Source organism: Ranitomeya variabilis, chromosome 2, assembly GCF_051348905.1.
Source record: "Ranitomeya variabilis isolate aRanVar5 chromosome 2, aRanVar5.hap1, whole genome shotgun sequence".
NCBI classification, from domain to species: domain Eukaryota; kingdom Metazoa; phylum Chordata; class Amphibia; order Anura; family Dendrobatidae; genus Ranitomeya; species Ranitomeya variabilis.
Window position 1 is genome coordinate 95,892,880 of NC_135233.1, and position 14,621 is coordinate 95,907,500.

The window sequence follows — 14,621 nt, forward strand, 5'->3', positions numbered from 1 at the left end:
AAATTATCCTAATGTAACGCTCATTAATGCTACTCTAATCTAAATCACACTCATAGCTTCCTGAATGATTTACCCTCCGAAAAACTAATTTTGGATACAGTAGATTAAACACGATGACTGCACTCCAAGGGTTAATAAATTTAGAATTAACAGATCATCCCAGCTTGATATAGCTACTATACATGATTTAATATGCAGCCGGGGAAAGGTTGACAGTCGGCTCACAGATGCAGATAAGATCAAACAGCCTCTTGATTCAATGGTTTGAATGGTTACACTCAGCATCCTCAAGGTAAGTGACAATACTTACATCCTGCTAACTCCAGGCTTGTCGCGAGTCGTGATGCCAGGAGCCCCTTCCGATATCACAAGCACCCTCTAATATCCTGTGTGTCAGAATTTGGGGACATTTTTTCCCTATGGTCCACATAGTCTCATCTTAGATCTTTAAATGGCCGCAGACGCTCCGTCCTCCTGACGACCCCCCTGTGATTGAACGATAACGAACAGAAATGACGAAGACTTTTCAAACATAATCAATAGATTTTCCAAAATTTTATGGGTTGGGGCAAACTGCTTTTTTTGCCGATTACAAACGATTGCATCAAAAGGATAATAGTCTCAATTTTGTGGTTCGACCGAATATTGTTTTCTTTTTTGTATCAACATTTCCTTTCACAAGATATTCCATTTGTTTATATTTTCATGACATCTGTCCACTTTATCTCACGAAGTTAAAGGAGTCAGGCATACGACTGTCACTTTGGTCTCGTATCACATGAAACTACCTGTATCTCTTACGTATCACAATACTTTATTATATTCATATATTGATAAGCTGAAAGAAATTTCAAATTACAGATGCAACGGAACTGAGATTGTCATTGGACTTATATCCCAAATTCACAGTAATGGACCCAACTATGACATATTAACCCAGTGCCAGAGAGTTAAATGACACATTCGGCCCTGCTGTACCTGCATATTCAGCTCATGATCAGATTCATGATCTATATCTTCACGCTCGGTCAGGATCCTTTAACTGATCGATAACATAACCAAAGCTTTACTGTACGAGAATGTATCCATGTGGGTATAAAATGCATGCAAACTGCAGAGTGTAATCTCTTATAAAGGAGCGACCCTTGAATAAATGAATTCGCCAGTTTTCTAACATTGGAAAGGTAAGATCAGTAAAACTAGTAATTTCTTGGCAATTTGCATATTTATGGCACCTCCCGCGGTTCATTATGATTGCCTGGCTGCGAGGAGAAGGTAGCAGGAAAAATATAAATCCCTCCTTACGCACGTGTAAACAAATAAATAAAAACAATTTCCTGCAAATGGCTATGTTTATACCGCCGCACAATAACTGTGAAGAGAGAACCTTGTACGCAGAGCTCATCAGCGCTATGTACACTCCTGATCTTGTTACCGGGAGGGTAGCCATGTTTGGTCTGGCACTAGTGGATAATTATCACCTCACTTAGGGCAAGAGTACAGCAGAAAAAATATGCTTGATGTAATAGATAACATATAAAATACTACAGCTGTTTCTTAAAGAGGCCATAAACTTATATTACACCTTATCTCCAGTTTCTGTTTGGTTGAATGCAATCTACTGCAGTTTAGGCAGCTGGTTCTTCTGTTTTTCAAGCGTGACCATAGACATAAGATATTATATAGGCAGATCCAGCCATTTGTGATTGAAGCTAAAGATGATATATTGCTTATTGTGGCTCATTTACTTTAGAATTCTAGCTGACAGCATCAATGTTGACTGACGTGCCAAAAAATCCAGCTGTGTCTACCACTAATTATTTGCAAATTTTATTAAAGGCCCAAGAATCCCAAGAATGGGGGTGTCAATGGAGCAGTTGTGTATATGCATTACCACCACTCTATCTAATGGGTCTGTGGGAGCAGTAGTGGGCATTCGTGACCATCTCTTCCATAGAAAGTAAATGGAACAGTGGTTATACCAAAGCACTGCCACTCAATTCACTCCCAGGACATGGTTCCCCCTATTCTTAGGATAAATGATTGTTGGGTGTCTGACATCTACTGAGATAGGTTATGAATGTTGCTCATTATGAATGTTGCTCATAGGATAATCACTAAAGAGGTTCTTTGGGAATAGAAATAAATAACTAAAGGATATGCCATTATAAATACATTCCTGAATTATTTTCATGAACTGTTTTAATTAGAGACGTATTATATCACTGAAGTCCAATAACATGGCTGCAATTTTAGTCACGCTGGCAAAAACCTGTCCTACAATGTAAATAGCACGTGCGTGTGAGCATATGCAGTAGGAAGCGCAACCGCTGTCACCTGGAGATAACTGTACAATACTTGGTATAGGTGATCTCTAGGTCACAGCAGCTACTTAGCATTCAGAAAGACAGGGTGGACAGCAGTATGGTGTCTCAAGTTTTAGATCAGAAAGACATAGTGGACAGCAGTATGAGTGGCATCTTCTTACCTCAACTCCCCTGGTATCTCCAACATTAGATCTGATATACATGGTGAACAGCCTTTTCTTACTTCAGCATCCCTGGTGTCTCCAGTATTATATTAGAAAGACATGGTGGACAGCAGTGTGAGCAGCCTCTTCTTTATTCATCACTCCTGATTTCTCCAGTATTAGATCAGATAGACACTGTGGACAACAATGTGAGCAGCCTCTTGTTACCTCAGTACCCCTGATATGTCTATTATTAGATCGTAAAGATGGGGTGGACAAGCAACAGTAGTGGCTCCTTCTTACCTCAGCTCCCCTGGTATATCCAGTATTCAATCCGAAACACAGGCTGCACAGCAGTGTGAGCAGTCTCTTTTTTAACTCAGGGTCCCTGGTATATTCAATATTAGATTAGAAAGACAGGGTGGAAAGCAGAGTGAGTGGCCTCTTCTTACCTCAGCATTGTTGGTTTCTCCAATATTACATCAGACAGACACTGTGGACAACCTTTTCTTACCTCAGCACCCGTGGTTGCTCCAGTATTAGTTTAGAAATACAAGGTGGACAGCAGTGTGAGCAGCCTCTTCTTACCTCACCACTCCTGATATCTCCAGCATTAGATCAGATAGACATGGTGGACAGCAATGTCAGCAGCTGATTCTTATCTTAGCACCCCTGGTATATCCAGCATTAAATCAGGTAGACCTGGTTGACAGCAATGTGAGTATACTTTTCTTTACCTCATCACTCCTGATATTTCCAGCATTAGATCAGATAGATATAGTGGACAGCAGTGTGAGCAGCTGATTCTTATCTTAGCACCCCTGGTATATCCAGCATTAGATCAGATAGACCTGGTTGACCGCAATGTGAGCATCCTCTTCTTACCTTAGCACTCTTGGTTTCTCCAATATTTACCTCATCACTCCTGATATCTCCAGTATTAGATCAGATAGACATAGTTGGCAGCAGTGTGAGCAGCCTCTTTTTACACCATCACTCCTGATATCTCCAGTATTAGATTAGATAGACATGGTGGACAGCAATGTGAGCATCTTCTTCTTACCTTAGCACTCTTGGTTTCTCCAGTATTTACCTTATCACTCCCGATATCTCCAGCATTAGATCAGATAGACATAGTGGTCATCAATGTGAGCAGCCTCTTTTTACCTCATCACTCCTGATATCTCCAGTATTAGATTAGATAGACATGGTGGACAGCAATGTGAGCATCCTCTTCTTACCTTAGCACTCTTGGTTTCGCCAATATTTACCTCATCACTCCTGGTACCTCCTGTATTAGATCAGATAGATATAGTGGGCAGCAGTGTGAGCAGCCTAATTTTACCTCATCACTCCTCATCACTCCTGATATCTCCATTATTAGATTAGATAGACATGGTGGACCGTAATGTGAGCAGCTGATTCTGATCTCAGCACCACTGGTATCTCCAGCATTAGATCAGGTAGACCTGGTTGACAGCAGTGTGAGCAGCATCTTCTTACCTTATCAACCTTTTTTATCATATCTCCAGTATTACATCAGAATATACACGGTGACCACATCTTTCTACACATAAAGGAGGGAGGCTGGAGCTTTCTTCTGCACATGCTCACAGGCAATTGTTCTATTAATGTTCTCAGAAAGGTTTCTGCAGGTGTAACTGGAGCGGCCCCCAGACGCAGGACGGCGGGTACTCGGTACCGGGTCTCTCGGTTCTGAGGATGTCACGGTGGCCTGACCCGGTCCTTGGTCCTGCTAAGGGGCGCCCAATAAAAGGTGTAGGTTGTGGTGTAAGTCGCAGTAAATAATGAGGACACCGGGTTGCAGTCTCTTTACCTCTTTACTGAAGGCTTCGGCATCCGCAATCCAGAGCACTGTTAACTGGGCTGGCTGAGACCGGCCGGTCCGAAGGCACATCCAGAGTTCCCTTTGCAGGTGATTATCAGTAGCCTTCCTACTAGCGCCTGTGTGTTGTAGTACTTCCCTGCTGAGCACCACGGGATAGTCTTCACAACTGTCGTGTATGTTTCTGTTCTTTCTCTCCGTCCCCCAGATGATATGGATAGGACGCACCCGTATGACGGGGTAGGCCTGGAGTTATTTTATAGGGAACCTAGAGACGCCCCTCTCCCACAATTGCCTCCGTTGTCTTCATTAGGTGATTAAGGTGAGGCAGCCAACCTAGAGTTAACTGCCCTGCCGTTGGTTTGAAGTAATGCGTGGAGCCCAATACTTCCTCGGCGTTCCGGCTACGCGCCTCAGTAGAATGTTGCCGATCTCGGGGCATGACTCCTACTGGTTCTATCGCCTTTGTGCTGTGATCTCATTTCTCACTTCTCCACAATATACTCTGCTTCGTGTCCTTTCTTAAGATGCCGCTGCAATGAAGTGCAGGCGCGGCTCCGTAACAATCTGTCCTTTTCGCTAGGCCTCTGTCAGGATCCCACCCCTGACAGGGACCCCCCTGAATCTTCCCAAGCAACCTCTTCTCTCACAAGGTGTTACCTGGGCAAAACCCTATCCAGCCTCCAGTTTTACTAGAGTGTGAGGAGTGGCCTAATACATAGAACCCTTTGCTCCCCCTGGTGGCCGGAGTGTGAAGTGTAATGTGTGACTGTGATACCTGGTCAGGTGAACTCCTTTAGTGCCATCAGACGTACCATCACTCCCCTTAGTGGTGGAGCGTCAGTACTGCAACGACCAGGACTCTGGGGCACTGCATAACAATGCCACACAACTATTTCAATTCTCTAGTGATTACCTCCCTTGACAAAACAATTGTGAATTGCTAATTGAAGAGGTTTAGGAATTTATTTATAACAACATTTCCTCAAATTATTTTTTTTTCTTTTCCTGGAGAACCCTTTTAAAGCACTTCAATTTCTCACTATACAACATTATTGTGGTGTGCTAGCAAAAAAATCTTAATAGACTACAATGCACATAATAACCATTGGATGACCTCATACTGTGTAGATACATGTAGCATGACCATTTCCTGACAATATATAGCTAAAATATACTTATTTTCAATGCTGGACATTTCATGCGCATCATTTTAGGTTATGTTAAGCCAAAGAATGGTTGGAACAACATTTCTGTATCTCACAATTATGACTGCCTTAACAGACAAGATGTCTACAGAAATACCTATTCTTTGGATGACTGCTTTATTAGCCAAGTTTCCACATCTAAGAACCTCTGAGAACCACTTTTTTTACAGGATGCACCATTATGTCCACTTCAGGCCTTATAATCTTTTAAATAGACTTTGACAATTTTGTAGTTTCCACCCACAGTCATGAGAGAGACCACAGAATGCATAAAATGGCTTCGTCTGTAATGTACGAGTGATAATTCCTGTCGGAAAATCCTACACTAAAACTATACATGTTATAAGGCTGTACCCAGTATGAGGACAGAACTGTAATTTCAGTTCCTATGTAATTCATATAATCACATTTTTCCCACCAAAAAGGACATTTATCTCAAACTGTTCCTTCAAAGATGGATTGACTCTTAAGTTAATAATGAAAGGTGTTGGCCTAGAAAACCATTTGAGAAGATATTGTTGTGATCTTGTCATTACCATTGAGATAAACTATTAACCCCTTTTCCTCCTGATTACATGATAGCGCTCTTGAGCAGGTGATGCAGCTACATCAAGCTCAACTCAAGAAACTGTTTGCTGACCACGTTCACGTCCCAAGCCCTGGAGCTAAAAGCACTTTACACCATAAAATAAAAGCACTGTCTTTTTTTCTAAAAGGTTACGTCTGGAGGCCACGCAGCTCATACTTCATACAGAAAACTACTGAAAGAGCTATGAAATCCTCTATGATTTACACTCTCTCGGTGCATTAGGATATAGATCTAGTAGACTCTCCACCAGTGAGTCTCTAACTGTGCCAATCTATGAGCATTCTTTTAGAGAACTGTTCGAAAACTTGCCACTAGAAGATAAAGCTTTACATGAAGGCTTGAAGAATGAAGCTGGTACATAATACAGGAAGAAAGAGACTACAAGACAACAGGAGTATTGGGCTTCAGACAGATAACGCCTTCGTGCCACCTCAGGACCAACGAATAAAGCCTCATCCACAGTGATTATGAGACAGATAGAAAATCCCTGCAGGCATTTCACTGCAAAACACAATAAAACTGACTCATAAGAAAATATTTTAACATTCCCTTTATTTATTGCAGACCGAAGAGGAGAAAGAAAACATGCATAATATAAGACTTGTGCAAACAAAACATTGCAATGAAAATTCCTAAGGAAAGTTGTGAAAATAATGACAAATTTCAAGAGAACCAGAAAATGCCCTAATGATTAAAGTTCTTACAAATAACAAACACAGATCTTACGGGAATCTAATTTGAAATAGATGCTCAATTATTATCAATTTTTTTTTTACTGATTGTGTGGATTGTTAGCTCTTGGACATAATACACTGGTGATGTATTGCTGACCATGAAGTCCCTCTGTGGGCAGAGTAGTCTAATGAGTGAACTCGAACTGTGGTCGGGAAGTCACCTTTTCGGTCTAACAGCGGCATAATAATAAATAAATCTACTGTAACTAAGTGCTCTAGAATTTATTGTGAATTTTCTTTAAGGAAATCAATATAACAATGCAATGTATTGATTGAAAATAACCACTGAAGGGTTCTCCATAACCTCCCTTTGCATTTTTAAACTTATATAATGAATTGTTTTCCATTCTAGTGTGGACCGATCATTAGAACAATGCATACATTTCCTTTCAGTGCCATCTATCAATATATTTCTGCATCATACCAGATCCTGTATGCATATATTAGTTGGCTAAATGCTTTGTAACGTTCACTTTTTTTCTATGGATGTTTTTCTTGTGAATCCAGACGGCTAGTCCTAGTATGTTTGCGGAATGTTCTATTGGTAATGGCAATCTGAATCACATTTTGAAATCGATTGTTTTCAGATATTAAAAATTGCAAGAACAATTGTGCTGTTATGTGTTGTACTTCTAATACAAGATATATCCAAAGTCAATGCAGGGGTTAGATTTATAGGCAGAGGGGGAAAGTGGAAAATGTCTATTTATCTTTCTATTTCTGCTTTCTTTCCCTTTTTCTTTCTTTCTTTCTTTCTTTCTTTCTTTCTTTCTTTCTTTCTTTCTTTCTTTCTTTCTTCCTTTTCCTCTACCTACAGAAGAAGCAAACCTTGCCATGCCTTTTAACAAATTACACCCACAGAAAATGTCAAATCTATCTATCTATCTATCTATCTATCTATCTATCTATCTATCTATCTATCTATCTATCTCCATCTATTCATTATCTGTCTTTCTTAGTTTTTTATCCTCTATTATTTGCAGCAAACTTTACCATGCCTGTTAACATGTTATACCCATGCAAAATGTGAAGGTAGCAGTTCTTTCTATCTATCTTTCTATCTATTATCTATTTATCATCTATCTTTCTATTCATTGCATCTTTTTTATCACTTTATTCATTATCGCTTTCTTTATGTCATTTATCTACAGATACAACAAAGGTTAACATGTCAGTTAACATCTGGAATTATGTCACTAAAAATCTGAAAATGTCGAGCTAACATTATCTTTCTATCTATATCTATCTATCTATCTATCTATCTATCTATCTATCTATCTACAGTATCTGTCTCTCTATCATCTATCATCTATCTATCTCTCATATCTATCTATTATCTATCTATCTATCTATCTATCTATCTATCTATCTATCTATCTACATTATCTGTCTATCTATCTAACTACATTATCTATCTATCTCTCCATCTATCTATTTATCTATCTACATTATCCACCTATCTACATTATCTATCTATCTATCTATCTATCTATCTATCTATCTATCTATCTATCATCTATCTATCTACATTATCTATCTATCTATCTATCTATCTATCTATCTATCTATCTATCTATCTATCTATCTATCTATTATCTCTCTATCATCTATCATCTATCTATCTCTCATATCTATCTATTATCTATCTATCTATCTATCTATCTATCTATCTATCTATCTATCTATCTATCTATCTATCTATCTATCTACATTATCTATCTATCTATCTATCTATCTATCTATCTATCTATCTATCTATCTATCTATCTATCTATCTATATCTATCTACGCAAATGCAGATGTGATAATAAACTTTTAAACATGCTTGGACCAAGGCCTTTTCCATGTCCATTTCTGGTCAGGGATGAGTCTGCAGATATAATCTAAGCCACCCCCCAAGACTATGGATATGTTACTTTAATATAAAGTGGAGGTCCACACTCATAACTAACATTATCTGGTTTCTGCATATCTCTTCCTATTGCGTACCATGCTGAAATATCAAGCACTTAACACGGTGACTTAACCCATTCAGCGTTCCCAAATGTTGACAGATCATCAGGTAAACTTAACAAGCCATATATAATACGTATCAGAGAGACATTTGACATGTGAGCGGTGTAATCCATCAAGCCATACCTCCCCATCTGCTCCTCCCCCGAATGTAAACACCGCTCCTCCAATGCATGCACTAATGCAAGCGACAGTAAATAACGCGCAGCCAGACACGATGCATTCCGCATTCCTTGCCACATGCATTTTGTTGATTATACACACCTTGATCAGAATTTTGGCGGCCGAAGTCGACGGGAAAAGCCGAATGACATAGCTGAGGGTCACAAACATTCTAATGCAGCATCTTATCATTTCCCTAAAATAAAACCCCTAATATAAGAAGTTGCAGATGTTGATGCAGAAGAATTTCCTTTGCTGAATTCAGCGCTGCAGAAGACATTTAGACAATACATTCACTGAAGAACCATCTCGATCCCACCCTTTGGATCTGCTAATTTGTGACTTGAAGGACTTCTTCTTAACCTGGCTGAGAAATTTCGGAGCTGGCAAGTAGTTTATTGTTTGAGAATAAACTTGAGATCCTAGGGGGTGCTACTGCTGAAACGCCATCGCCTCTAATACACAGGGAGATCTGCCAGCAGCAACTTGTGTGTAAGAATCAGGCAGTGTCTTATTTCCAACAGCTTTTCTGCACATTCCTTAATAAGCTTCTTCAAAGCCGTCTGTGCCCCCCAGACAAAGTCCTGTCAGCAGAAACACAACTCCGCTTTATTTTACATTATTTTTCTTTCTCCTGGTTCTCTGTCCTGTACTATTCACTGGCGCAGCTCGTGTTACTACAGAACAAGGCTAACACTTTAATACCAGTCTATACAATCTGTTCCCTATGTGATGCTGTGATATCATTAGTGCTATGGGGGGGTTATATCCCATTTCCACCATTTGCTACCTTTCCTTAAAGGGGCGCCCTCCATCAAACATATTTATTTATTAACCATTTGTTAAATATCGCTCTATTTATTAAACACGGAAGCTCTTTGTATCTGCTCCTTTCATCTGGCCTGTGTGACAGTGCTGTTCCTCTGCCCTGTGCGCTCTTATCAGTGCCGCCTATACACAGCTGTGGGAGAATGCTATATCTCTGTGCTGGACAAGCTGTATCTATTGATAAGTCGCCTGTTAGTGGTTTTTTGCTGGTCAAGGAAGCAGAATGTCTCAGCCTTTGTTCCTCTTTTTTTTTTTTTTTTAACCACTTCTGTTTGTTTGACCAATCAATGCTTTTACCAGTCACCTTAAACCAGTTGAACTCTGCCCTCCTTCCTTGTGGCCTTCCAGCTATAGAATCTAATGTCCTCTCGGCTTCATTGTCTGCACATACCTATCTCTCCCTCCTTGTCAACTCCTCCTTCCCTGGCTTAACCCATTACGCACTGCTCTTTACAACTCACGCTGACCACTGCATGCTTGACCTATTTAAATTACCATCTCTCCCTATGTTCAATAGGTTTGTATATACCTAGCGCACCTATTTCTATTTAGACTATATATATATATATATATATATATATATATATATACACTACATACTTTTATATATATTTATATACTTACATATATATATATATTTTTTTTTTTTTACATGATTTCCGCAGTCTGCATGGGTAATGAATTCCCATCCCTCACACCTCTCCTAACACAGTAGTTTTTCTCTAATCCAACTTTTTAACCCCTCCCTCCTGCCTAACTTATATTTAACCGTCCCCTACACATCTGTAAAACTTTAGCGTTCTTACTTCCGTAGATAGCACCCGGTTACGGTCTACCCTTCCCGCACTTCCTGGACCTCAGCGCCCTTTAATAAGCCAGCATCATCTCCTATGTCACCTACTTCTCTGCAGATTGCCTGTGAGGTTTTGGACTCTGTGTCTATAGTGTGTTTATGTGACAGAGGCTGTGATCTCTTTTCTCTGTGCTATCTCCTCAGTAGGATCAGATTCCAGCTCAACACTGTGCTTCTATATTTTTTTTTCCTTTCAATAAGCAGCAGCTTGTGTCTAGCCCCTTCTCTCCTCACCCTCCCCCTTGTACTGAGAGTGCCCTCATTCCCACCCCCTCTCCTTCTGATCACTGTCCATTGGCTTGCCCGGGTCTGGTTTTCCTGTCCAGCCCCTTATGAATGTCCATTGGTCTTGCCTTACCTCCTCCTCTTCTCTCCCCCTGGCCCTGCCCATGTTTTGTATGTCTCTGTCCATCCAGCTCCTGACGTTCAAGTTTGCAGGGACGTCACGTCCGCACTTGAACTTGCAGCTCAGGGGGGCTTTTGCCATTTTTTTCATTTCTCTCCTTCTCTATCTCTCTCTCTTCTTTTTTTTTCACCCCCCTCCAAAAAGAAAAAAAAAAGGCATGACGGCTGTCCCACAATTCATCTTCCCTGCACCATCTTTGTATTATTTCTAATTTATTTTGGATGTCAAAGGCATTTGATGAAGATATTTTCTCTGGAGTCTCCTTCTTTCTAACCCTGCTCTCCCGATGTGAACCGAGCTCTCACAAGCCACCCACCAACCAACATGTCTCGCCGCAAGCAAGGCAAGCCCCAGCACTTAAGCAAACGGGAATACTCACGTAAGTACCTTGCTTAATCCCATGCTTTACCTGCACACAGACGTTGCTTCGCGAATGGGGTGGGTGGGAAGTAATTTCATCTGTATACCAAGCCCTTTCACTTTCTTTTAGTTTTCTCCGGTCGTCGAAATGAAATACTTTTCTCCTCTGTTGAGAAAGAACAGGGATTACGGTGATAAGGAAGCATCTGAAGCTTTCACACTGGACACTGGAATCATAGAATCATAGAAGCATAGAATGTTAGAGTTGGAAAGATCCTCAAGGTAGAATCATAGAATGATAGAGTTGGAAGGGACCTCAAGGTGTAGAATCATAGAATGTTAGAGCTGGAAGGGACCTCAAGGGTCATCGTGTCCAACCCTCTGCTCAATGAAGGATTCACTAAACCATCTCACTTGACCGAGATCATGCAACTCAACAAACAACCCCAAGTGGATAGTCTTGTAGAACCAAGACCATCGTATAGGGTTCAGGGTTCGCGAGTTTGTAAGCTGCAACCTTTAAAGGTGTCAGGTTCTGCAGGAGATCATTGCTTTGTGGACTGCCTGAGCTGTGAGAGCTGAGGGTCGCTGCATGCTGCCAGGGTTGCTTCTGTCCTGCTGTAAGAGCTGCTCCATGAATCCCAGCGAGAGCGAGCACACAGCGAGAGAGCCGGCCAGGGGGATCGCTTGTGTTTAGATGCCAGTGCTCTTTCAAAGAATCCTCTTCCAAAAAAAAAAAAAAACAACTCTTCTTTGAAAACTTTGCCTCGACGGCAGCTGGCAGACGAAATCCCCCTTTCCTTTCCCTCTCTGTCTCTCTCGCTCTCTCTCTCTCTTTTACTATTTTTTGGAAGATTTTCAAAAAAAAAAAAGTGGAAGTGGATTTTGATTGGGAAAAATCTCGTGTCTGAATGTTTACAAGCACCGCGTGTGCAGAATCTCCTGCCAACAACTGAGACAGGAAAAGCAAAATAATCTCCAGAAAAAAAAAAAGTAAGCAGACAAAAAAAAAAAAATGATCTGAAGAGGCAGATCCTCTGTGGAAGGAATCACATTGACAGCCGTGTTGTAACCTATACAAGATACAAAGAATAAATAAGTACAGGTTGGGGGGCATTTTGTATGGGATTGTTGTTTTTTTTGTCATAATTCTCGGTGAGCTTGGGAACAATGAGTGAATGGTGTGCAGCTTGTTGTGAACATGCATTGTAGAATTAGCATGCGTCAGATCTGTGTCAGCCCATCTACATGTATGTATTCTTAATGGCGTCCGCTGTGTTATTATACCGTCCTCTTATGCCTCGTGGCAGCTCATCTGTGTTTCTCGATCTTACCTTTTACCTATCCATAGGCTTCATATAGTAACCAGACATGTTTCACTAATCCCCAACTTTAATCAATCCCTTAGCAGTTTCCCATATATTGATTAGTGTATGATAGGCACTAGTTGTATTGGGATTAAGTTCCGCCACGTTTCTTTGATATATTTTACTCTGTGTATATATTCTCATTTACAGAGGGGATGTGATGGAGATTAGCAAAGTTACAGTGTATCAAATTACCACGTATGACCCAATAGTATTCTATTTCCCATGGGACTTGGCAGTGGGTTTATCTCCATTGTATCTTGTCTGATATCATACCTATAGACTTCTATCGTTGGCTTATCATTGATCGTTGTCTGTTATTTTGCCTCTTGTTGTCTGCATTAATGGTTATTTCTGGTATTTCTGCCCCCCCCCCCATTCCTTCCTCTCCCTCCTTTGCCAAGGGAGCTCCGGGGGACTTGATCGACAACATGAGGTTTTACTTAAGACATATTGTGTGATACCGGACCTGACCGCTAGGGAGCAGAGAAAGATCAGGAAACGCGCCCAAACTTGAACCTGACCGGTTCAACATATATTCCTACATTTTCATAATTTGTTTTTCTTCATGGTGGGGGTGAATAGGAAGCACATTTTATTCTCCTTCTCATTTCTTTGTCCATATCTACAATTTATGGTGCTTTATTTAAATGAGGCGATGCAGGCATTGGATTAAACTACCTTGAAAAACGGTGTCCTCAGCTGCTTTCACACTCGCAGACATCACTATTCATGCCGCTGAAGCACATATATACATATATTAATCTGGAGTGGACACCTTTTATTTATGAAAGATTTTGCATAATATCACGTACGAGCGAGAAGTCAAATAGAACCCGTCTTGGCAAAATAGTTATCCCATTTACAATAAAATTAATTTTTGGTAAAAAAAAAAAGATATAGGTTTATCATAATTTTTTTATTATTATTATTCATAAATCTTCCATAATATTTTTTGGGTGTTCATAGACAAGTTGAAGTTTGCTAAGTTATGGCATGTCGAGTCCGGCCTATTATTACTATTATTATTTTTTTTAAGTGTACATTGTTCTGTTCTTTATTAACTAAGATGAAGGGAGGCAAGAAGTCTTGTGTAAGAGGGGGAGGGGAGGGAAACAGGTTTTTCCTAAAACAGAGAGGTTCCTTGTTGACTGTCTGACATGTTTGCCTTTCATCCACGTGTTTGGACAGAGAGAGGAAGAGGGAGGGATAGAGTCCTCTGTTCAAGCTCCCATTGTGCCTTTATTATTTGCAAAGTTCACATCAAAAACGTTGGTCGTCCGGCCCGATATCTTTATTATTTTTGCTAAATCCTGGACTAGATCAAACTCGGTGTAACATTATATTGTGCTCATTTACTCAACGCCTCACTTTCATGATTAAAACACAAGAACATCTGTCCAAATTGAAAAGAAAGTCCGAAGTCAGGAAACACTTTGAAAAAGTCTAATGTATAAATCCAAAAAAGTTGTCAAATTCCCAAATTTTTATTTGCTCCTTCAAATACCTGTTTTAATATAAAAAATCATAATAAATCTATAATAAACTAAATGCATTTAAAAAATACAAACGTATATAAATGGTACAAAATGTACACGACTGAGCTGTTACACCGGATTTACTAATAATGCCGAAAAATGGCATTATTATTCGCCCCGTGCTATAGCTTTACATCAGGAGCCCACTATACGCACGCAGAATGTACTTATTTATCAGGATGTATTCCCAGCTAATTAGAAATAATTTACGTGGAGAGCGTCGGAAATGTTAAGGTTATGGATTTTA

At 40.1% G+C, this 14,621-nt stretch overlaps 1 protein-coding gene and 1 long non-coding RNA gene across 6 annotated transcripts in view; one reads left to right on the forward strand and one right to left on the reverse strand.

Annotated features, from left to right (window-relative positions):
- Nucleotides 1-414: 414 nt before the first annotated feature.
- Nucleotides 415-13,917, reverse strand: LOC143804546 (uncharacterized). The gene is made up of 3 exons (XR_013221050.1): nucleotides 13,113-13,917; nucleotides 11,519-11,635; nucleotides 415-9,218 (listed from the first exon to the last, which is right to left on the reverse strand). It is a non-coding gene; the product is annotated as an uncharacterized LOC143804546 (long non-coding RNA).
- BCL11A (BCL11 transcription factor A) overlaps nucleotides 10,502-14,621 on the forward strand; it is a 165,281-nt gene continuing 161,161 nt past the window's right edge. For 2 of the 5 annotated variants that reach the window (XM_077282756.1, XM_077282755.1), the window contains exon 1: nucleotides 10,502-11,488. In XM_077282756.1, the coding sequence (XP_077138871.1) occupies nucleotides 11,434-11,488 (55 nt within the window). In that variant the 5' untranslated portion in view covers nucleotides 10,502-11,433. Of the gene's footprint in view, nucleotides 11,489-11,607; nucleotides 11,752-14,621 lie in introns of those variants that run through there. The other 3 variants (XM_077282757.1, XM_077282759.1, XM_077282758.1) reach the window with 3 other exon arrangements.